The sequence below is a fragment of the Vitis riparia genome, chromosome 14 (genome assembly GCF_004353265.1).
Source record: "Vitis riparia cultivar Riparia Gloire de Montpellier isolate 1030 chromosome 14, EGFV_Vit.rip_1.0, whole genome shotgun sequence".
NCBI classification, from domain to species: Eukaryota; Viridiplantae; Streptophyta; class Magnoliopsida; order Vitales; family Vitaceae; genus Vitis; species Vitis riparia.
In genome coordinates, this window is record NC_048444.1 from 23008914 (window position 1) to 23034764 (window position 25851).

General features: G+C 38.0%; 1 protein-coding gene across 1 annotated transcript in view; it reads right to left on the reverse strand.

The window, feature by feature from the left end:
- The window catches only part of LOC117929484 (coiled-coil domain-containing protein SCD2-like), a 60185-nt gene extending 34976 nt beyond the window's left edge, over positions 1 to 25209 (reverse strand). Inside the window, exons 1-11 of the mRNA XM_034849784.1 lie at positions 25201 to 25209; positions 24750 to 25081; positions 21343 to 21893; positions 20517 to 20595; positions 20236 to 20277; positions 19905 to 19967; positions 13959 to 14008; positions 13844 to 13871; positions 2284 to 2358; positions 2055 to 2165; positions 1909 to 1969 (exon numbers count right to left, since the gene is read on the reverse strand). Coding sequence (XP_034705675.1) covers positions 1909 to 1969; positions 2055 to 2165; positions 2284 to 2358; positions 13844 to 13871; positions 13959 to 14008; positions 19905 to 19967; positions 20236 to 20277; positions 20517 to 20595; positions 21343 to 21893; positions 24750 to 25073 — 1384 coding nt within the window. The 5' untranslated portion in view covers positions 25074 to 25081; positions 25201 to 25209. The remainder of the gene's footprint in view (positions 1 to 1908; positions 1970 to 2054; positions 2166 to 2283; positions 2359 to 13843; positions 13872 to 13958; positions 14009 to 19904; positions 19968 to 20235; positions 20278 to 20516; positions 20596 to 21342; positions 21894 to 24749; positions 25082 to 25200) is intronic.
- Positions 25210 to 25851: the final 642 nt, after the last annotated feature.

Consider the following 25851-nt stretch of genomic DNA (forward strand, 5'->3'; position numbering starts at 1 on the left):
GGGATTGGGTTGTGGACTATGTAATATAGTTTTCATAGTTAAGTGCTATATAGTTGTACAATATTATATAGATCCTAAAATTTTACTAAGATTAATTCATTTCCTTGTTTATATTCTAGATTCAGAACTTTTGTTGCATATGTAGCCTTCTACCAATATCTTAGAATAAATGAGAAAGAATTATTTTTCTCTCTAACTTCAGCAAGGGGTATCATTCATTTTACTCACTAAAATCAACAAGTCGTGGAAAGATGATTGGGAACAATGTTGGAAGAATTCTTTGAAGACATGAAAGAAGATTAAAAAATATTTCAGCAACGACAGTTTAGTAACTTCCATATTTTGGGCATTTCCTAGAATAACAACCGATGGTTTTACTTTGAGTGTTTTTTCTATTAGGATTGGTGTGATTGTTTATTTTTTGCCAAATTTGCATTTATTTTAGCCTTTCATTTGATTAGGAAAGATAGTCATACTACAATTACAAAGAATGTCTTAGCTTTATAAGGAAAAAAGGAGTTTTATGAGTTCATATAAACTTATGCGATCATTATATTTATTATTACTTTATTAAGAATTTTTAGTAGCTACTTAGCTTCTTTGAAAGGCGTGATTACTTGCTTCTCATTGAGATTGCTTGAAAATCCTAGGTGTGTTTTGTTTAGGAATTATGGTGTAATTACCAATGATTTCTTTTCTTATTTTGTTCATCATTGACTCCTATCACCTCGTTATACAACTAAAGAAACTTTTATAGTGCTCAAAATTTAATTACCCTACCTCACCAAGACCTCCTAAAAACTTACTATCATTTAACCCAAAAACTTGAGTTTTTAGGTAATTTAACCCAAAAACTTAAGTTATTAGGCAATGAGCTAACAATATGTGTCAAGTCATCAAGCAAAATAATAATTTTTAATAGTTATTACTAGAGGGAAAAGGGTATCTACTCTCTCTGCCTATACAACATATCAACAATCCTTGTCTTTATAGCTCTCCTGCCTCTTAGATGAGAGAGAATTTCCAAAATGAAAGCAAAACAAAGAATAGGAAGTAATAACTTGACTTAGGTATTATATTATTTTTTGATGAAATCCCTAAAAAAGAAAAAAGCATTGCACGCTTTCTAGGAGAAGTCAAGGACCATATAGACACTCAAAGATAAGTATTCCATGAAGTTCCTTGTCTAAGGCATACATATGGAGCACACACTAACAAACTACATTTATCCATGGGATGAGATTGTAGTTGTTGAGATAAGTGATATTTTATGATACAAAAGATTACGGTAACATACATAAGGCCATGACAGTGGAATCATCACTTAAAATGCACCATTGCCACGTATCCATATTCTTGATCTTCTATCCACATCTTCAATTTGTTTGGTAGCATATGCTTTTATTGCTTGATTAGGCTATTTAGTGTATTTTTAAGAAACTTCTAGGAATAATAAATTCCAAAAGCCACATTAATGATATTTTTTTTCTTTTTGGTGAAGATCATTGGCCTACACACATGGGCTTTTTTTCTCTCAATTTATAAATAAATAAATAAAATAAAATAAAATAAACCTGAACTTATTTATTTATTAAAAGCTTGTTCATGCCTCAAAACTCAATGACAACAATTCCCTTGAGAAATACTATTTTTCCTTTAATTTAATTTACATTTGGCATACAAAGTGTATAATATCGTCTTCAATTCCCTAAATCATGCATTTGTAATTGAAAACTACTAAAAAGTAAGTGTGGGTTTGATAGAATTTAGATTGTCACTTCTAGATTCACAAACATGGCTAAAACTACTAACTAATTTGTAAGTCATATGAAAAAGTCTAGCAATGAAGGAAAAAAAAAAAAGCACCAGAAAAAATGTTAAAAAATAAATAAAATAAAATCACTTTACCATATTGAACACATAAACTCCAATAACGAGCAAGCCAGCACCTCTTAAGAACAACAACTTCCTAAGACAAAAACTGCAAATCATGTAACTATGACATAAAGGAGTACAAAAAGAAAACAAGTACTAGGTATGAAATTGATACAAACCATCTCTTCCTGAGTCAGCATCATTCTCTGGTTCATTGTCCGAAGTGCTTTAATTTCAGATTCAGCTTCATGAAGCTGCTCCAATGCTGATATTGCCTCATCCCTAGCAGACTAACACAAAATTACAAGTGTAGATTAAACTTCAGAGACACACGGTTATGACCCATTTAAAGAACAGAATTAAAAATAAAAGAAAATTAAAAACATACAAGGTAGAAGTTCTGGATACCTCAGCTTCCATCCGAAGGGCTACAATCTCTTCATTTCTACCACCATGAGTTTGTGCTGCAACTTTTAAAGCAGCCTGCAAGGAAAACTGTGTTTACTAACAATACCTATTATGACTACTTTCCAGTACAGTAAAAAAGAGATAAAAATGATATAACTTAATTTTTGGTGCTTCATGAACACATCCAAGCACTAAATTTCCATGACATATGAAGTTACCATTTAATTTGTTTATGGAACCTCTAACTATTAGAGTCCAAGCACACTTTCACATACTTTTCATGTTGCAACCATATGATTTTTTAGTATACTTACCACCTTATGTTAACCACTTTAGTATCTTTTATACACCTAAGATCTTGGCATTGACCTTAAAATTTCCTGTCAGATCGTCCACATTAAGTTTAAGAACTATGATATTATGGAACACTTCTCAAGTCCTTCCTCTGCAGAAACCTGCCAGCTCCTAGATATGGCAACTGCTACTGCAAAGGATGCCAATTACTGGAACCACTCAAAGCAGAATAGCACAAACATATAGAATTAGCTGTGATTTCTATAACAATCCACTTGTTTGCAAACTGATCAGTATTTTCTGCTTTGATGCTTCTGTCACTTCTGTCTGTCATTTTTTTATTCACAACCATCAAATAAAAGAAAGAACGCAATGTATTTCATCTATCTTTGTCATCATTTTTTATGATTTATCAGCTTTTCCCCAGAGGCACATCATTAGCTCTTCCCAAAATGGTCATTCCCATCAGACAACATGATATTGACTAATTTCAGTAATTTGAATGAGGTGGTTTCAATGTTTCAAGCCCATATTTAGAGAGCCAAATTTTTTAAAGCAGTCAATTAAAAAACTGAGGCTAGACATTGTGATAAAAAGTCATGTACACTGTTTGTACTTATGCAATGGATTCCAACAAAAAACAGATGGATTATTTCACTTAACAATATCCCTCATGACACAAATTCTTAATTGTCAGTCTGGTCAACCTTGTAAAGATGAATGGTATATGCAGCGAGAAAAAAAAATTATGTATTGATAATGCATTTCTTAAGTTCTACAACACCACTTCCCTTGAAATTATTGTGCAGCCAGAAGAATCTCCATTGAAGCAAATGATGTTGGGAGTTTCTTCTTGTTGTATAAACAATGGATTGAGTACATTCAATGATTTTTAAGAATACTAGTAAAATTATTTGCATTGGTCTTTATTTTTCTAGTTTTTAGTATTGTGTGAAATATCTTATCCTGTACTATAAGTTCTTTTTGTGTACTAGAAGATAAATAGAAAACAGATACAAACACACGCATGTAATAAAGAAACATAAAACCGTATGACCAATTTCATAGAAGATGAAAAATTAAGAGGTAATTATAGATATCCATACAAATTCTTTATGAAATAACTTGATAAAATATGACACTAATGCACTATTTCAAAAGGTTCTCTTTTGAGCTCAATAAGAGCTTTCATGATGTTTGTTTATCTAATTTTACAAAAAGAGGTTATTGCTTAAAAAAGAGGCACCGGGGGGTTGGGGGGGAGGGAATTTATTTCTTAAAGAAGCTCTATTTTAGCTTATATGAGAAATCATTTCATGTCTAATGAAAATTTTAAAATAGTAATATTACGCACCAAAAACAAAAAGTCATATAAGCTAAAATAGAGCTTCTATGAGAAATAATTTTTTATTTTTTTTACTTCCTCCTTTTTAAGCCAGAACCTCTTTTAATAAAATTAGATAAACAAACACAAAAGCTCTTATTGAGCTCAAAAGAGATCTTTTTGAAATAGTGCGCTAGTGTCATATTTTTTCAAGTTATTTCATAAAGAATTCTACTATTCAATGTTTACATATGTATCATAGGTATAATTACCTCTTAATTTTTCATCTTTTATGAAAGTGGTTATAATGTTTTTGTTTCTTTATTACATGTGTGCATTTGTGTCTGTTTTCTATTCATCTTCTAGTGCACAAAAAGAACTTATAGTATAGGATAAATATTCTACACAATACTAACAACTAGAAAAATAAGTCCTAATGCAAATAATTTTACTAGTATGCTTAAGAATCATTGAATAGGAAATTTTTAAACCCTTTGAAAACCATGGTTTTAGCTTTGGCTTTAGCTGAAAGCTAAAACCAAAAACAAAAGCAATCAAAAACAGGAGTTATGTCCTAACTAGCATCCAACCAAAATATGTAAAAGAAACTACCTTCACACACGAATACAACAATATAATTGCATGAATATTGATGTTTATGTGAAAGGGTGCTATATTGACTTTCATGCTCATCATCATCTCCTATGTGGAAAAAAAAAACAAAAAAAAACAAAACAACTAACATATTAATGAAAGGTGTTCATTCTTCATCTATCAACATCCTCTAGATTCAAATCATTTTAGATATGTTTCATTTGAATGACACCACCCTAATATTCATTTGAACAATAGTTACACTTAAATTTCAATCTTGAGTATATTTCTTCAACAACATGTATATATAATGTTTCCATTTAGGATCATTCTCTCTCTTCCTAACCTATTTGTCACTCAAAAATATCTTTTAAACAATAATTTAATAATCTTTTAAAGAAAAAAATTTCAAACTTGACTTTCCTTAAAAACAATTAGACATTGTCAAATGTGTTTGTATCACACATAATGTGCATTTTATATATATATATATATATATATATAAGATACATATTGATGAACAATTGTTTTGCCTAAAATATTATGCCATATCATAGATTTCTTAAGTTTCTGGAAACTACAGTCCCAAGTGATATGAGTTCTGAAATATCACATCCTCCTTATCTCTCTCCCTACGTTCTAGAGTAGTATGAAGGAGCGAGAGAGCGAGGGCGATGGCAATGAGGGAGAAAGCCAATCGGGGAGGTGGAGAAAACGGCAGGGGAGTAGCTTTGGGGTGGAGTCGAAGGTTTTTGAAGTCGAAGTGGAGGAGAGAAGAGGCAAAACCCTGGTTTTCATCATGGAAAGCAAGAGAGGGGTTTCGTCATGGGTCCGACTGGGGCCGGCAAGTGTTAAGCTCTTTCTGGAGGGGTCTGGATCAGTGCGTTAAGAATGGGAAAGAAGATAAATGGGAGAAGGGTTGGAAGGAAAAGGGGAAAAGTTACTCTATGGTGCGCGAAGCCAACAGGGCAGGCTGTTTTCTCCGATTAGGGGTCGTCGACTCGAAGAAGAAGAGATATAGTACTTGTATCCCGAAAGGCAGAGGGGAAAGGGGGGGATGGTTAGCTATGGCGGAGGTCTTACGGAAATTGATCGTTAGTTTCGACAAGAAGGAGAACAAAAAGGAAGAGAAGACCTCTGGAAGGTTGCAAGTAGAAATGGGGAAGAGGTTAGGGAGTAGGGATAGGAATTTGGTCGGAGTGGATGTAGAAGGGGAGGAAATTAGTAGAAATTTTAGTAGATTGAAACATTGCTTAGTCGGAAGCTGGAACCCTAGGGTAGCAGAAGGAGAGAATCTGGAGAGGTTGGGGTGGTTAATGGCGAGTTCTTGGGGGTTGAAAGGAAAACTTGGTTTGGCAAGGCTAGAAGAGGGACGGGTCCTTTTGGAATTCAAACTTATGGAAGAAGCTAGACGAGTCCTTACCTCCGGGAAAAGGTCGGTGGGAGGGATTCAGGTAGGTTTGGAGTTCTGGAATCCAAGGTACAGGTGCTTGGAAGAAGGGGAAATAAGAAACGAAGCATGGATGAGGATCCTAGGTCTGCCAATCTCTCTTTGGGTCCCGTCCATTTTGAGAAGAGTGGGGGAAGAGTGCGGCGGTTTTTTAGCTATTGACCCATAAACGGAAAGAATGGAGGAACTCCAATGGGCTAGGATCCTAGTTAAATCAAACGGAGAAGATCTGCCAAGCTCGCTGGAGATTGGGGTCAAGGAAACAACCTATCACCTTCCCCTTTAGTGGAAGGTTTTGCCGTCGTTCAGATAGAACTCGGGGGGCTATCGTGGTTCAACTGGTCGTTCCAGTGGAGAGGTTAGGGGTGACGGTGGTGCACGCGCTGGCCCGCGAGTGGAAGAGCGGGTAAACGCAAGGCCCGAGGCGCTGTCACGGACAGCAGATGGGACTGAAGGGCAGGTGGACGGGACGGGTAGTGACTTGACTGAGGGCTGGATTCAATTCGGGTCGGCGACCCGGTTTCCTGTGGATCGATCGGTGGCTGGGCCGTCTTCGACTGGCCTTGCCGAGGATCTTTCGGGCTTAAAGAGGTCTGGGGGGCTCTTTTGCAAGGCCCTTCAGAGGGTGAAATTTTAAAAGGGGCTGGGGATGGAGGGGTTGGACCTGTGGATGGGCCGACGGGCTCTAAGGGTAAGGAAAAGGTTCCCAATTATGGAGAACGGGTCGCCCTTTAAGCCTTTTGTTCCTTTAAGGAACAGACTTGGCCCGTCTCTAACCTAACTTAAGGCTTTTGGGGTGCAGCCTATTGGGCCTTCTATTCTGTTAAGGGACAGTCATGGCCCGTCCGAGATTCAGCCTACTGATAAAGGACTTTCTGTGAAGGTTTGCTCCTCTGCTCAACCTGAATTCTGCAAGGAAAGCAATTTTGAGCTTGAGTTTATAACCCTACGAGAGAAGGAAGCCAGGAGAAAGCAGGTGGACTCCCACTACTCATTGACAAACTACGTGTTAGTGAAAGAAGATTCGAGGTATGGGTCCTTATCAAATTCGGGGGGCTTAAGGGATTCAAGGTCTACTTCTCCTTCTATTTCTTTTTCTTTTAGTCGGACTCCGGAGGGGGAGTTTTACGACCATTCTAGGGCGATAAGGGAGGTTTGCCATAATGGAAATTTGCTAAGTTTCCAAGACGCAGCTACGCCCATTGTGAATGGCAATGGCTGCTGGGAATTGGTTGAGTTTAACGGTCCTACTTCAGTGGCAAGGTTTTCAGAAGGGGGTTCAGCTCAGTCTGAGTCCCAAGAAAGAAGGGGGGAAAGGGAACTTAATTGGGAAGAAAGTAGCCTAGCGAAGTTCAGCCACTTTTTGGGGTTCTCGACTGAAGGTTTGGAAAATGAAATCCTGATTTTCCTGGTCAAAATTAGAAAAAGACAAGAAATGATTCACAGTAAAGGTCTCTTGGAAAAATCAAAATTTGAAAATAAGCAAAAGAGGTTGGAGTGCTCAATTAACTACGAGGAGGAAAGTAAGAAGAAATGCCCTCTTCAGGGCAGAGGGGGTCAGCCAGTGGTTGTCCAATGAACCTCAAACTGTTGAGTTGGAATGTGAGGAGAGCGAACGACAGCTCTAAAAGGAAAGTAATCAAGTCTGTCGTAAGGAAACAAAATGTGGATCTGCTTTGCATTTAAGAGACACAAATTCAAGTTTTGTCTGATAGGGTGGTGAGAAGTTTAGGGTCAAGAAGATTCTTAGACTGGAAGACCCTGGATGTTTTCGGATCGGCAGGAGGCATTTTGATTTGTTGGGACAAAAGATCTCTAGAAATTCTGGAATGGGAGGAAGGCCAATTTTCTATATCCTGCAAATTCAAGAATGTGGAAAATGGGGTTGTCTGGGTGTTCACAGGTGTTTATGGTCCGTTCACCAGAGAAGAAATGGAGTGTTTGTGGGAAGAAATCGGGGCGATTAGAGGAATTTGGGAAGAACCTTGGTGTTTAAGGGGTGATTTTAATATCATCCTCTCTCAAAGTGAAAGAAGTAGACAAGGGAGAATATTGATTCATGCCTAATTGGTGTCTCAGCTGATTCGTGTCCAGCTGGTGCTCCTTGATTGAGGGATTAATCAACAAAATTTATAACCTATTACACCATATACTAGGGTAGCAAAGACAAAGCTACTATAGCATAGTGGCTCTAGGATCGTTCACTGGGATGGGTTTTCACTTCACAAATGATATCAATTCAAAGCTGAATTGGTGCCTTTTCATTTCAAGGTTAGCTTCAAAAGAAAACATAAAGATGTTTGAATGAAAAAGGATTGGTTTTAAGCTAACCAAAAGTAGTAACTGATTTTACTTATAAAGAAAAGTGTTTCTTGGAGTTTCAGATCACTAGGCTCAGATTCCTCATACAAAAAGGAGAATTCCGGTCACTTGTTTCTTTTCCTCGCATTAGAGAATTAACATATAGTTCCTTCTCCAACCGGTGTTGTACAGATGCTTCCCATTAATGGGTTCAAACACTAAATCCCTCTCACTGATGCACCTTGTAATGGCTCATACCTCTCACCTAACACTTGCCATTCAAGGTGATCTTTAACCTTGGATTTCCCTTCACAAGCTTGCAAGAGATAACTAATGGATGTCTCCTTGGAGTCCAAAAGCTTACCAAGTGTTGGCTATTCTAGAAAATCCTACCTTCAAGTCACCTACCAGAGGCTCGCAAGGGGTAAACTAGTGCATCTCCATGGTTAGAGATCACTTGCCTTACCAAGTGTTGGCCCAGGTGACTCAAAGGTGTTTTAAGTTAACTAAAAACATTAGAAACCATTCACGGGACACACTCTCTAAAGATTCATAGCTGAAACAACAAAACTTCCAATTTATGCATTTGGAAACTTACCCGGTTACCTTAGCTCCAAGAGACAAAGAGCTTAGCCTCTCATCCTCTGAGGAAAAATCCTCAGAGTTTGGTTGGCTAGAAAGAAAACTAAAGAGAAAACAAGAATATAAAGAAGAAACAGAGCAAGTGCCCTGTTCGTTAATTTCACATATATTATGATGGATCTCCTGCAACCACCTTGGAACAGGCTCCTCGGGCTCCCTTTTAAACCAAAAATTACACTTACAGCTATTACATGATATTTTGCCAAATTCCTAACTTAAAAACTAAGAAATCCTATCATTGGTGACTTACAAGGAGAATTTGGGCATTTAGGCAACAAAAATCTAATGAAAAATATCTCCAAGTGTCGGTTACAAATATCGGGAAGCACTCAGGACCACTTCGCAGGTGACAAGTGAGGTCTGCGAAATTTCACAGGTGAACAAGAAGGGCTGCGAAATTTCTTCATAGCAACCAGCTGATTCAACACCTTTGCAAATTGGACTTCCATCTTGTGGTGTTTGGCTTCCATCGCGGCGTGAAGCTTCAAGGGGACTCCATAGTACTGTGCAAAAAGGCTGCGAAATCACTTCGCAACAAAATGGTGATTTCACAGCACTTTTCTGAAGCCTTCCTTCAGCTTGGAGTGATTGGCTTCCAATGGCTGTAACTTCCTCATTTCAGCTCCAAATCATGCACCGTTTGAAGCATTGGATTCTTGACTTCCTGAGCTTTGAAATGACATATTGTATGCATTAATTGGACATCAGGAAGTGCTCCAAAAGTGGCTGCAGTGACTGTCATCAAGAATGCTCCATGACTGATTCCTCTTTGCTTTCCCTTTGCATTCCAGACTTTGCTTATGGCAAAAGTGCTCCAAAGCTTTGATTCTTCATTCCTCTAAGCTTCCCATTTCTTACCAAGGATTCCATATAACTCTCCTCAATCTCCTAATGCTTTGGTGATCAAAATACTAACAAAAACACCAAAACTTACACATTTTGATTAGAATTGATTGAAAGGGGCCTTAACATGCTAATTGGGTTAAAAGGCACTAACTACTACTCAAAAGTGTTTAAAAGGATTAATTATAAGCTATCAAATAGCACTTTTTGAGTAGTAATCAAATAACCTCAGCTATGAGGAGGTTTGCTCAGGTTGTAGACGAGCTAGGACTTGTGGATTTATAGTTGCAAGGGGGATCTTTCACCTGAAGTGGGGGCCTTAATAACCAGTCAAGGGCCAGGCTAGATAGATTTCTGGTGACTCCCTGCTGGCTTGACCAGTTCAATAGGGTAGTCCAGAGAAGGTTACCTCAGCCTACCTCGGATCATTTTCCAGTCTTACTTGAGGAGGGTGGCCTAAGGAGAGGGCCCACCCCTTTCAGATTCGAAAATATGTGGCTCAAAGTTAAAGGGTTTAAAGATCTAATTCGTAGTTGGTGGCAAAGAATGGTGGTTAGAGGCAGTGTCAGCTTTAGATTGACTGCAAAATTGAAGGAGCTGAAACAAAACTTAAAAATCTGGAATAGGGAGGTGTTCGGGAGTCTGGAGTGCAATAAGGCTGCAACTCTCCAACAAGTGGAGTATTGGGATTGGATGGAATGTGAGAGAAGTTTGACAGAGGAGGAATTAGTTTGTAAAAAGAAAGCCAATGAGGGGTATGCTAAGTGGGCGGACCTAGAAGAAACCCATTGGAGACCGGCTTCAAAGGAGTTATGGTTAAAGGAAGGGGATAGAAACACGGGTTATTTCCACCGTATGGCATCCGCCCATAGAAGAGCCAATTACATAGATAGAATCAAGATAAATGGGGTGAGGCTATCAGGGGGATCAAGAAGTGAGGGAAGGGGTAGCGAATGCCTATCAGCAGCTGCTCTCAAAAAGCTCGGATTGGAAGGCGGACATTGGAAGGCTGCAGTTAAACCAAATCAGCCTTCAAGAAGCGGGTCTGCTGGAGCTCCCTTTCTCTAAGGCTGAGGTTCAGGCTGCTCTGATGGATATGAACGGGGATAAAGCCCTAGGACCAGATGGTTTCACCTTGGATTTCTGGCAAAGTTGCTAGGACTATGTGAAGGAGAAGATATTGGATATGTTTAAGGAGTTCTATGAGCAGAATGCTTTCCTCAAAAGCCTCAACAATACTTTTTTGGTGTTGTTACCTAAGAGAGGAGGGGCTGAGGACCTAGGGGACTTTAGACCCATCAGCCTTTTGGGGGGGCTGTATAAGCTGTTGGCTAAGGTGCTGGCCAATAGACTCAAAAAAGTGATAGGAAAAGTGGTTTCCCCCGATCAGAATGCTTTTGTCATGGGAAGACAGATCTTAGATGCCTCTTTAATTGCAAATGAGGTGATTGATGCATGGCAAAAAAGGGGTGAGAAAGGTCTAATCTGTAAGTTGGATATCGAGAAGGCATATGATAGCATTAATTGGCAGTTCCTAATGAAGGTTATGCAAAAAATGGGGTTTGGTCCAAAGTGGTTGAGTTGGATGTGGTGTTGCATTTCCATAGCTAAGTTCTCAGTCCTGGTGAACGGAGTTCCAACTGGTTTCTTCTCAAGTTCGAAGGGGCTGCGCCAAGGGGACCCTCTTTCCCCCCATCTTATTGTCATGGGAATGGAAGTGTTGAGCATTTTAATCAAAAGGGCTGTGGAAGGGGGTTTTATTTCAGAGTGTATCATTCAGCATGGTAGAGGGCGGGCTGTCCACATTTCACACTTGCTCTTTGCCGATGACACAATCGTTTTTTGTGAGGCAAAGAAGGAGCATTTAACGCATTTGAGTTGGATTCTTTTTTGGTTTGAAGCTGCTTCAGGGTTAAGAATTAATTTGGCTAAAAGTGAAATCATCCCCATTGGGGAGGTGGAAAAGGTGGACAAAATGGCAGTGGAGCTAGGGTGTAGGGTGGGGCAGCTGCCTGCAGTCTACTTGGGGTTGCCATTGGTGGTGCCAAATAAGGGTGCTTCCGTGTGGGATGGGGTGGAAGAGAGAGTGAGGAGGAGACTTGCCCTTTGGAAACGCCAATATGTTTCAAAAAGTGGGAGAATCACTCTTATTAAGAGCACGATGGCTAGCATGCCAGTATATCAAATGTCCCTTTTCTGCATGCCCAAGTCTGTGGCAAGGAGGTTAGAAAAACTGCAAAGAGATTTTTTGTGGGAAGGGGAAAATCTGGAAAGGAAAGCTCACCTTGTCAATTGAGAGGCGGTTTGTGTGGATAAGGAGAAAGGGGGGCTTGGCATAAGGAAGCTAACCCTCTTGAACAAAGCCTTGCTTAGCAAATGGATTTGGAGATTTGCTTGTGCTAAGGAGGATCTTTGGAAGCAAGTGCTCATGGCGAAGTATGGGCAAGAGGATTTCGGTTGGAGGACAAAAAAGGCTTTTGGTGCGTTTGGAGTGGGGGTTTGGAAGGAGATTTTGAAGGAAGCTGGATAATGCTGGGAAAAATTGGTGTTTAAAGTGGGAAAAGGCACTAAAATCAGGTTTTGGACTGATCTTTGATGTGGGGGTACAGTGTCGTCCCAAAGATTCCCGCATCTCTTCACTTTGGCCGCTCATAGGAATGCGACAATAGAAGAAATGTGGGACCAGAATTTTCGCAAAGGAGGATGGAATTTGAGGTTTATTAGGGATTTTAACGATTGAGAATTGGATATGGTAGGCAACTTGCTTCATGTTTTGAGGGGTCACAGGATAACTTTGGAGGAAGATTCGGTTTTTTGGAAGGAATGAAGAAATGGGCAGTTTAGAGTAAAGGAAGCATACAGCCTGTTGGAAAGCCCTTTGACGGCCGTTTTTCCAAAAAATAACATATGGGTGGAGAGAGTTCCAACTAAAATTGTGTTCTTGGCGTGGGAAGCCGCTTGGGGGAAGATTATGACTCTTGATAGACTCCAGAAGAGAGGGTGACAGCTTCCCAATCGTTGTTTTTTGTGTGGTTGTGAAGAGGAAAATGTAAATCATATTCTCATACATTGTACAGTGGCCAGAGTGTTGTGGGATTTAGTTTTGGGATTGTTTGGTGTTCAGTGGGTGTTTCCAAAAACTGTAAAGGAGGTTTTATTTAGTCGGAGGGGATCTTTTGTGGGGAAAAAAATGAAAAAACTTTGGAATTTCATTCCGTTGTTTATTTTTTGGACGGTTTGGAAGGAAAGGAATAGACTAGCTTTTTAGGGGGGGAGCGAGAGGTGTTAGCAATTCAGAGACTTAAATATTATTTTATTTGTAATATATGGGGTTGGGTTAAATTGTATATTGGAGAGGAGCCGCCTTCCCTCATAGGCTTTCTGGAGTGGTTAGCCTCCAGATAAGGGGTGGTGGGTTTTTTTTTTTTTTTTGCTTGTGAGGCCTTAGTAGCCTTGTATACCCCCTGTATACTTCGTGGTTATTTTGCCTCTTTTTATTGAATTCTGTGCTTACTTATCAAAAAAAAGTGATATGAGTTCTGAAAGATAAACATAGTCTAATTCATAAGCAAGAAAGATTGAGCCTCAGGAAAATATGACTTGAAAAGAAGTGGATCGTGTAATTCTACATGCACCAATATATATCAACAGTACAGTGTACAATTTCGTCTGTTTCAATGTATTTGCAGTCCTAACAAGTCCTAAAAGTACAAATTCATGCATGCATTGATCACACACTAAAAAACAAACATAGCTCATTTAAGAAATTGAGTTGTCCAAATCTACAAGAAAAAACATAAAATAGCACCCTAAAGGGGGAAGATGATGCTAAACTCATGGACCTATAAGGTCTCAAATGGAAAAGACTAACATGCACATGATGTATTGTGCATTTCTAAGTCTTGTTTCACAGACTATGGATGCAAAAACATGCATAAATGGGCATAAATATACTAGTGAACATATAAGAGCTCAATTTTATTCTGCACTTGTACCAATTCTTTATGAAATTACATGTATGTGTATTAATGTCAACATCCATCTTATAAAAATAATATCCACATTCAAGATTGTGTATGAATGGAGAGAGCAACACTCATGGTGGTACAAACCTCTCTTTGCTGCAAGGCTACCTCCTTTCTGAAGAGCAAAGCAAACATTAGAAAAATAGCATATAGAAAATATTGCAACAGATATGACAAGTAGATTTCTGAACCTCAAGCTTGCCTGCTTAAAAGTCGGGCTTCTAAAGATACACCTTCTCCAAGAGTAGCGACCTAGGAACACAAAACTTAAACAATGATTTAACAACAAAAGGTAAAAATGAAATAAAAATAAAAAGGGAACACAGATGTTAATGAATCCGCATTATGTCAATGCAGGAACATATAAACCACATTTAAAAAATTAAAATAAAAATTGAAAATGAATTTTGGGAAGATAATATGTGAGAAAATCGTGAAGACACAACAAATTCCTGCTTTAAACATAATATTTATTTTTATGAACAAAGAAACCTAATTCTTAGCATTAGAAAACACATGTTCAACATTGGAAGGCTTTCAGTCTGGTTCTCTACATGGGAAAACATGATTGGCCATTATAAGAATATGATGAAACCAATCGCTTCCTATTTACTGCAAAATTTAAAATCACACTAATGCTACAGTTGGTAAATGAACTGCAATGGGTGGAAGTGCAAATGATTATCCATCTAAACATGTAGAAAAATGTAAGTAGCTTGAAATGAATCATCAACATGCAAAAAATTGACATTAATTTGCAGAAAAGGCCAGTGTTTAAAAAGCAATAACTTCAAAAATAAAAATTGAAAATTAAAAATTTTACATAAATGATTTTGCAGTGTCCATTGTATACACGTCTTTCTTTACACCTTTGGTAGCCATGCCATCAGCAAACTCAAGATTCAAAATGTGGAAATATGGGATTATGATTTGTAATTAAGTGCCAAGATTATAGGGATTGTGTTAGGATACTTTCTATTTTATGGATGAGAGAATCTCTCCTAATTAGTTATTGTTTCCTTAGAGATAGTGATTGTGCATATTATATGGCTTAGATTAGGAATCCCACTTGTATATATATAGGTCACTTTGTATTCAGTTTTGACATAGAAAAAAGAAGAATATTTTCTACATGGTATCAGAGCATTCAGATCTGAACCACGTATAAAAAAAAAAAAAAAAAAAATCATCTTTTTCCATGGAGAGCAGAACGAAAGGATTAAACTCGGAGGTGACGTCCAGACCTGAAGCAGTTCACTCCGGCAGTGCCAGCACCACAGACGGCATCATTCTTCCCATAACAGGTCATAAACTCAATGGGCAGAATTTTATTCAATGGGCTCAGTTTGTTCGGATCTTCATCTGCGGGAAAGGTAAGGAGAATACCTTACGGGAGCCATTGTTCAGCCGAAGGAAGATGATCCAGGATACCGAACCTGGAAGTTGGAAAATAGTATGGTGATGTCTTGGTTAATTAACTCTATGACTAATGACATAGGAGAAAACTTCATGTATTATGGCACAGCAAAGGAGATATGGGATGCAGCTAGAGAGACCTACTCCAACATCGATAATACCTTAGCGATTTTCGAAATCAAGAGTATTCTCCAAGATCTTCGACAAGGAGATTCAACTGTTACTGAATATTTTAATATCCTTACACGGTATTGGCAACAACTCGATATTTATGAAGAATTGGTTTGGAAGTGTCCCGAAGATGGACTCCTATACAAGAAGGTCATTGAAAAGGAACGCATCTACAAATTTTTACTTGGCCTTAATAAGAATTTAGATGAGGTACATGGAAGAGTTCTAAGTATTAAGCCATTACCTAGTGTTAGGGAAGTTTTTTTTCTGAAATTCGCAGAGAGGAAAGCAGACAAAAAGTGATGTTGGGAACCCAAAATTCCTCCAAAAATCTTGAGAACTCAGCCCTAGTTGCACGAGGAACCCAATCCAACAACAACAACCACCAAACGAAGAAGAATCGTCCATGGTGCGACCATTGTAGAAAACTTGGACACACGAAAGAGACTTGCTGGCATCTACACGGTAAACCTGCTGATTGGAAACCTTCTCGGCCACATCAAAACAAAGAAGGTCGGGGTTACACCGCTGCAGCCGAAGAAGACACATCTGGCACTAGCTCAAATCCTAGACCGTTTAGCAAAGAGCAATTGGAGGCACTACAGAAAATGTTCCAACAGACTTTTCAATCAACTGGAACAACTATTGGTACCGCATCTGTAGCCCAGAAAGGTATTTTTTCCCATGCCCTAAATGTTAGACAGGAAAATCACACTACATGGATAGTGGACTCAGGAGCTTCAGATCACATGACTGGGAATCTCATGGTTTTTCATGAATATACTCCTTGCCATAACAATTCCTCTGTTCGAATTGCCGATGGAACCCTTTCTAGGGTATTCGGCACAGGTTCAGTTATTATTTCCAAGGATATTACTCTTCACTCCGTGCTCTATGTTCCGAAATTGGATTGCAACCTATTGTCTATAAGTAGACTAACACAGGATCTTAATTGTGTTACTAAATTCCTTCCTCACATGTGTGAATTTCAGGCCTTGAACTCTGGGAAGAGGATTGGCAATGCTGAGGTGCGTGCTGGACTTTACCTTCTGAGAGCCGAGGAAATTTGAAGGCTACCAATGAAGACTGCTTGTGTAGTTTCCAACCCTAGTACCAAGACGGATAGTGTTGTTATGTTATGGCACTACCGATTAGGTCACCCAAATTTTTCCTATCTTGAAAAACTATATCCATCATTATTCAATAAAAATTCCAAAAATTTTCAATGCGAAATATGTCAATTGTCCAAACATACTCGCAACTCCTATTCCATTCAACCATACAAACCATCTCATCTTTTTTCCTTGATTCACAGTGATGTTTGGGGGGCCTCTAGAATCAACAACATTACAGGTTCTAGATGGTTTGTCACCTTTGTTGATGACCACACTCGAGTGACTTGGGTATTCCTTATGAAGAAGAAATCAGAAGAGAGGGAAATATTTGAAAACTTCAACAACATGGTTCAAACGCAATTTCAGGCAAAAATTCAAGTCCTTCGGACAGATAATGCTCAAGAATACTATCACAACATTCTTGGGTCATATCTTCTGGAGAATGGCATCGTACATCAAAGCTCATGCATTGATACTCCACAACAAAATGGAGTTGCAGAAAGGAAAAATAGACATTTGATGGAGGTTGCACGATCCCTCATGATAGCTTCAAACGTGCCTAAACAATTATGGGGTGAAGCTGTACTCACAGCAACCTACTTGATCAACCGAATGCCTTCTAGGATTCTTCAATTTAAAACCCCGTGTCAAATCCTCCTCGCTGCATATCCATCCGCTTGAATAATCTCGTCTATCCCAATCAAAGTCTTTGGTTGCACTGCTTTCGTTCACATCCATAAGTCCCAACGTAGTAAACTTGATCCGACAGCCACTAAATGCATCTTTCTCGGGTACTCAGCAAACCAAAAAGGATACAAGTGCTACTCTCCAACAACCAAGAAATTCTACACTTCCATGGATGTCACTTTCTTCGAAAATCGACCCTTCTACCCCAAAACTGCAATTCAGGGGGAGAACTGGTCCACAGATGAATTCCAATTTTGGGAAACCGAAATCAGCATTACTTCTCCTTTGAGTTCATCACTGCCTCCTCAAACAGATACTACTCTTTCTGTCCCCGAAAACAATTCCTTGGATGTCCCTTCTGTCACACCTGAGTCAACTACACAAGGCAGTAAAGAGGTAATAGTTTATTCTAGAAAAAATTTAAAGGAAAAGCCCGAGAAACCTCCTCAAAAGGAGCCTGAGGACAGCACTCCACCTGAGCAGAACCAAGAATTGGACCAGGATCCAAGCAACCCAAACTCACAACCAGGTAACACAATTTATGATCTAAATTCCAGTAATGACCTTGATGATCTTGATCAACCCATTGCTTTAAGGAAAGGTGTAAGATCCTGCACTCAGCATCCAATCAGTAATCATGTGTCCTATGGAAAGCTTTCACAGAATTTCCAAGCATTCATCACTTCTCTTGAAGATGATCGTATCCCATCCAACATCCAAGAAGCACTTCAACAACCTGAATGGAAGGCTGCTGTTCAAGAAGAAATACAAGCATTGGAGAAAAATGGGACATGGGAAATCTCAGAATTACCAGAGGGTAAGAGGCCTGTTGGATGCAAGTGGATATTTACCGTGAAGCACAATCCGGATGGAAGTATAAACAGGTTCAAGGCTCGACTAGTAGCTAAAGGATTTACTCAATCCTATGGCATTGATTATGAAGAGACATTTGCACCAGTAGCAAAGCTCAACTCCATTAGAGTGTTATTGTCAATTGCAGTAAATTTGGACTAGAATTTGCACCAACTTGATGTCAAAAATGCATTTCTCAACGGAGAACTAGAAGAGGAAGTCTACATGAAGATTCCACCTAGTATGGAAACTCCAGAAAATTCAGGAAAAGTGTGTAAACTGAGAAAGTCCCTATACTGTCTAAAACAGTCACCTAGGGCTTGGTTTGATCGACTGACTAGAGTTGTGAAAAAACATGGGTTCATCCAATGTCAAGCAGATCACACACTGTTTATGAAGCACTCTAAGGAAGGTGAAATGACTTTGTTCATTGTCTATGTTGATGATATTATAATTACCGGAGACGATGAAAAAGGGATAGAGAATCTCAAGAAGCTTCTAGCAAGAGAATTTGAAATCAAAGATCTTGGACAACTCAGATACTTTCTTCGCATGGAAGTTGGCAGAACTAAGGAGGGAATGGTGGTCACGCAAAGGAAGTATGTCCTTGATCTACTTCAGGAGACTGGAATGCTAGGTTGTAAGCCAGTGGACACGCCTATGGATCCTATTGGTAAGATTGATAAAGATAATGACAGTCATCCAACTAACAAAGACAGGTACCAGAGGTTAGTAAGAAAGTTGATCTACTTAACTCACACAAGGCCCGATATTGGTTTCGCTGTGAGCATGGTAAGCCGCTACATGAACAATCCCACTGAAAGACACATGAAAGCCGTATACAGAATTTTACAGTACCTTAAAAAGAGCCCGGGTAGAGGACTCTACTTCAAGAAAACCTCAAGTAGGGAAGTTGAGGTATTCACAGATGTTGATTGGGCAGGATCCTTGACAGATCGGAGGTCAACTACTGGGTATTGTTCCTATGTGTGGGGAAACTTGGTGACTTGGAGAAGCAAGAAGCAGTCCGTAGTGGCGAGAAGCAGTGCAGAGGCAGAATTCAGGGCAATGGCTCATGGGATATGTGAAGGAATGTGGCTCCAAAGAATACTCAAGGAACTTGGAATTATATCAAACTCCACTATGACAGTTTTGTGTGATAACAAGGTTACCATAAGTATTGCAAAGAATCCAGTTCAACACGACAGAACCAAGCACGTGGAGATAGACCGTCACTTCATCAAGGAGAAACTTGAAGGGGGAACAATCAGACTTATGTATATTCCTTCAAGTTGTCAAACAGCAAACATTCTGACAAAGGCACTTCCAAAGACCACCTACGAAAACATGAAAAGCAAGTTGGGAATGCTAGACATCTACTACCCAACTTGAGGGGGAGTGTGGAAATATGGGATTATGATTTGTAATTAAGTGCCAAGATTATAGGGATTGTGTTAGGATACTTTCTATTTTATGGATGAGAGAATCTCTCCTAATTAGTTATTGTTTCCTTAGAGATAGTGATTGTGCATATTATATGGCTTAGATTAGGAATCCCACTTGTATATATATAGGTCACTTTGTATTCAGTTTTGACACAGAAAAAAGAAGAATATTTTCTACACAAAATAAAGAAATTGTTGCAACAAATTCTAATACTTCGTCAAAAGTGCTAAATGTGCAATTTATTGCATATAATTGAGTCATCCACATTTCTACAAACACTAGATGTGAAATAAAAAAGAAAATACAAAACCAATCATACAAAGCAAAGCCTTTATCTAACAAAATACATAAACACAATAACACGATCTTACATATTTGATAAATTATCACAGTGGAATACCTATTATTTGGTTGCCATAACAAAGAATCCCTATTTTGGTTATCATAAACAAAAATATTACCTGTTTTTCAAGTTGCCTAGCTCTCGCCTCTGCTTCTTCACATCTCTCCTCTACAAGTCGAAGCTGTGAACACACACATTATCATGATGGAATTCCAAAAAAGATATATGACAACACGATTAATATGTACTCGTTTGAAGTAGTTTAATTTTTTCCCTTGGACATCATTTGATTTTGAGTAGATCAAAACACTCATTTAGAGCTTGAACTGAGAAAACAGTTTGACATGCTCAAGCAGTTTAAGATACCTCTTAAGATTAAACAAGATACAAAAAATTCAAAAGTAATACAATACACAAAAGAAATGAAGCATAAAATTTTGCAGCATCACCTTTTCTAGAAGACTTTCATTTTCTTCTTGTACCATATCAAGCTGCAATTAAGTTCATGCCTCATTAATGGAATCTTCCAAAGAAAAAAGCTAATGAAATAACTGTCACAGAGTTCCAAATTTCTAGGCAAGGGAAATAGAAAATTGATTTATATTAACCTAAAAGGTTGAGAATGATTAAAAATGAAAAGCAAATAGATAGAGAAAATGTTTATGTTAGAAACTGACAACAGTAGAAGACTATAACTCACGGACCTCAAATGCTTCAAGAATGGTCGTACCTCATCTTGTAAAGCAGAAGCAGAGGAATGATTGCTAGCTTCTCTGAAGTTTAAGTTCCCCATATCTAGGGACGACCTGCTAATGAAAAAAGGATCAGAGGATTGCATATTTAAACCACCAAATTGGAATGGAACACACATTTTAGGTAACTCCCTGACAATGAAGATTGAATTACTTGATCAGTTGCACTGTAATGAAGTAACAAATAACACAGAGAGACAATGATCTTAAGTATTTCAAAGACGAAGCATTTGAACCACCAAAATTGGAATGGAACACACATCTTAGGTAACCCCCTGACCATGAAGATTGAATTACTTTGCACTATAATGAAGTAACAAACAACAACGAGAGATAATGGTCGTGGCTATTTCAAAGACGAAGCATTGTGCATCTGCAATCCACTAAAATTCTATCAAAGTGACTGTTCAGCTCTTAAAATTTATACAATGGAACACCAAGGCAGAGACCACTCATTCTGTTTAAAACAGCACAAATTGGAATGAAAGTAAGTACTATTTTTAGTTTGTTTCATTTTTAATTAGAAACAAATAATACCTGCATAAGAGGTTACCAAGAATTCTGAAACTCAATCATGCACAAGCAGAGTATCTCGTTGTAGAGAAAATAAGAAACATTCAACTGGTGGAATGAAAATTGTTTGTTTCAATTGTTTCTTGGATTTCAATGGCAAGATGAGCAACAATCAACATGACATATTTAAATGGAACACTTGGCTGTTAAGCATTACAGTACAAAAACACTTTGACGTTAAAAACTGCATAAATAAATGTCTTAATGTGAAGTTATACAAGCTTCATATACCTTTTATCTCTTCGATTATCAACTGGAGCCTCTGCTTGTATCGCTGAATTGGGTGGCCTGAGTAATATAGGCACTACAGAGGGAACCATAGGAACTGTCTTGACTCCTAAATGTGGACGACCAGCTGTTGTAGAACGAGCAGATGGTGGTTGTTCAATCACATTTGTGAAATGAGATGATCGACCAGCTACTAGAGAACGAGCAGATGGGGGCTGTTCGATAGTGTTTGAAGATTGAGATGATCGTCCAGCTCCTGCAGAATGACCAGATGAGGGTTGTTCAATAGCATTTGAAGATTGAGATGATCGACCAGTTGCTGCAGAATGAGAAGATGGAGGTTGTTCAATTGCATTTGAAGATTGAGAGGACCGTCCAGCTATAGCAGAATGAGCAGATGGTGGTTGTTCATTGGAGTTGATGGATTGAGATGATTGGCCAGCTGTGGTGGAACGAGCTAATGAAGGGTGTTCAAAAGTGTTGACAGATAGAGATGATTGGCTACCTGATGCTGAGAAGGCAGATGGGGGTTGCTCTTGGGAGGTACGAAATGCCTAATAGAAACGACATCAAAGTTTCAAGTGAACAGTATGTTGAAAGATAACATGAGCAAGAAATTAATTTAAGATTTTATAAGATGGTTAATTTAAGAACATAAAAATCTTTACCATCAACTTTTGAACATGCAAATCATCTTTTCATAATTTTAGCACATATCTCTCCACATGTCCTCTACCCAAAATTTTTGTTGCTCATGGAGAAGTCGTAGAACTATAACGAGGTCCTAGAGCAAATTTTTACAATATAAGCATGAAATGGTGGTTAAAAGACCTTTAAATGTGCCCAGTGCAAATATAACTATGGGCCAACCCATGCCAAATTAGAAATTTTGGTTCAACAGAAATGTTTTAGATTATAGGTCCAATTGTAATCAAAATATTTTTATGTTATCTTATTATGATATCACATTAAATAAGACAAAAGTACAAATGTTGTGAATGGAAGGGACGGTTTTAGATCAATGGCATTTCCAACTATAGGCTCAGGAATAAATGCTTAGGGTACTATCTCAGTCAACATCATTGATGAGCATCACTAAATATTTATTCATTTACTACAGAGAGAAGATCTAGCCCAATTACTTTAGCTCCTACTCAGAAGCTAACAAGAGGATAGTGGTATAAAGTTATTATCCTTCAGCCTAAACATTAAATAAGACAAAATTACAAATGTTGTGAATGGAAGGGACGGTTTTAGATCAATGGCATTTCCAACTATAGGCTCAGGAATAAATGCTTAGGGTACTATCTCAGTTAACATCATTGATGAGCATCACTAAAAATTTATTCATTTACTACAGAGAGAAGATCTAGCCCAATTACTTTAGCTCCTACTCGGAAGCTAACAAGAGGATAGTGGTATAAAGTTATTGTCCTTCAGCCTAAACATTAAATAAGACAAAAGTACAAATGTTGTGAATGGAAGGGACGGTTTTAGATCAATGGCATTTCCAACTATAGGCTCAGTAATAAATGCTTAGGGTACTATCTCAATCAACATCATTGATGAGCATCACTAAAAATTTGTTCATTTACTACAGAGAGAAGATCTAGCCCAATTACTTTAGCTCCTACTCGGAAGTTGACAAGAGGATAGTGGTATAAAGTTATTATCCTTCAGCCTTCTCAACCAATTAAAAATTCAATTGGTTGAGGTAGATTTCTTACCAATATACAAGGCAATTGTTAATCACTTAAAATTTTATTTGTTAGAGTTTGGTGATCTGAATTCTATTTGGTTTGACTCAAAAAGCTCACAATGCGACATATATGGTGAAGCTAAAATTATGAGATTTTTTGGGGGGTCTGTGGTGGTAGCAGAGGGATTGTGCCGATAAACCTGCTTTATTTATTACTCTTCTACACACACACACACACACACATATATATATGCGATGATGTATAGGATTTAAAGTTATGATGTTTATGCATATGCAGTAGCCGCTTGCATCTCTACCCTCTTGTACCAATTTTTGATATAGTAGATTTTCTTCTCCTCTACCCGTGGTTTTTTCCATCTAGAGTTTTCCACGTAAATCTATGTGTTCTTATTTTGTTTTGTTTCTTATTGCATATTCTCGTTCTTTCATAACACTATTTCTTGCAACTCATCTAGCTCCACACTACATTAGTTCTTGCTCTATAAACACAAAATGGAGGCTTTTCAGAGTATTCAAGGAGAGGGGCACAGGGGGTTTGGAATCCTTTACAAACTCCAGGAAAAAGGAGGATTTTCCCTTTTAGTCAACTTTGATTTCCCTGTAAAGGAACAGTTCAAGACTCAGAAAGAATCAATAATCTGACAAAACCACAAGTGAAATCTTGAGACCAAAGATGACACTAATGGAGTCCTCCTCCACCATAAGATTATTAACACCCATCAAAGTCACCACTGTCAGGCTTTCGGATGTGGCTAAAATCTTGGGCTCAGTAAGCCGCTCATATGATACTATCTGGTTTAGGGAGTCCTAACAGTCCCAGCTTTGTCTCTGAATAAGCCTCCCATATCCATCTGCCTTGCATTACACAGCGAAGATACATAAAGAAATATAAGCTTAAGGCACACGCGAAGGACATCATGAGTTTTCTTATACCTCAAAGTATACATGATATGTATTTTGGTTCTGGAAACATCACCTATCAAAGGAAAAATCTAAAGACATAGTTAGAAAGATTTAAACAATTGTGTTCTTTCAGCAAGACTAAATACTTGTAAGTAGTTTTCTAGTCACTCTTTTGATCAACAATTTTGGCATCTTCCATGACTAATGGTTAATAGAGGATCAACCTTATGAGCATATAGGTTATCACAAAAACTTTATATTCCATCAAGTTCAGATCACACTCGACCAAATACTGGGAAGAAAGAAAATTTTTCTGTATATTGGATGACAGGCATTATTAAATTGAGTTGGAATGGACTATCATGCTGATAATATTGTTATGCCTTCTCAAGATCACTCTTCTTTTTTAAAAATAAATAAATAAAAATCGAAACAAGCCAATGGCATTTTTCCGAGTAGCATCCCAGGGGCTTCTGTGGTGTCAATTTTATGTTGAGAATTTGTGCCACCCATAAAAAAAGTTTAAACTCAAAATTGTGTTTGGAATGAAAGCATTTGGGTTTAGATTCCACCCAAATGTGAAGGCACATAGGCAGAAATCAGTCCTAGAGCTTTCAAAAATTTTCCATTTTCATTTTCTGGTCCATGCCTTTCAATTAAGTTCCCATAAACCACAAACGATATAAAGATAAACAAGCACCACGGATTCCAAACAAAAGTTTTTCAATTAACTATATGACGCTTGTATGATGTTGTCTCCAACATATCAAACCAAAAATGCCATTACCATAGGAGAATGAGGCCGCACCACCGTCCTCCCAGCCGTACGCCCTGTGCTCCCGGCTGCACCTACTGGTGCGAAATCAAACGAAAGTTCTTCGTCGTCGTCGTCATCGTCATCATCGTCCGGCGGCTGATGCGCCATCACCTGCGCAAGCCTCTGCGCCGCGGCTTTCGTAGCATTGTTCTGCGTCTTCTTCAGATTCGACACACCGATTGATCCCGACCGCGAGTGACGGTTCAACGGTGACATCAACGGCGAAGAGGTAACGCCACCAGCAGTGCTGGCGTTGCTCTTTTCCCTCACGTACACAGGTCTCATCCGATCCATTGCTGCTGCTATAAAAATCACGAAATGTCATAATTCAATCTGGTGAAAACGAGATTTCAAATGTGTTTGGCTGCCGAGAAAACGTGGGAAAAAGAGAAGGAAACGGATTTTTGAATCGCGTACTCACCTTGACAGAGTCGGGTGGACGTTGCTTTGCTTTATGCAGTAGCAAATAAATTAATATTATATCAGAATAAAAAATAAAAAAATAAAAAAAAAAAATTTTTCTTTTCCCACAGAGCAAACGGAATGGGTAAAATTTTTATAAGCCTTTCAATTTCCTATCCAAAAATATTGATTTTTTAGACCTCAATATTTGATCAATTAGAAAGGACTCCGACCCTTTTCTGGTAATTCTACCTGTCAATCAATAATTATTATTTTTTATTTTTTATTTTTTGCTTTATAAATGTAAAAATATTTGTCAATATATTTATTATGCTCCCTTTTTTATTTTCACAAATAAAAAATAAAAATATATATATCTACCTTACTAAAATTTTTCTATATCTACCTTACTAAAATTTTGCTTGAGAAAAAAACTGAAGGAAAAAAAGAGTATGAGTCTATTTGGCTGTTTGATTTAAGTACAATTTTCTATTTAAAAGAAAATGTTTTTAACAAATTCATGACACTATTTGCTTATTGTTCTCTATCTCTAATTTTTAAAATTATAGTAAAAATAGAGAATAATCTTAAAAGAACAAGTATACCAAATAATATCTAATTAGGTTATTAATTTTTTAAAATAAATAAATAAATAAAATCGACTTAATTA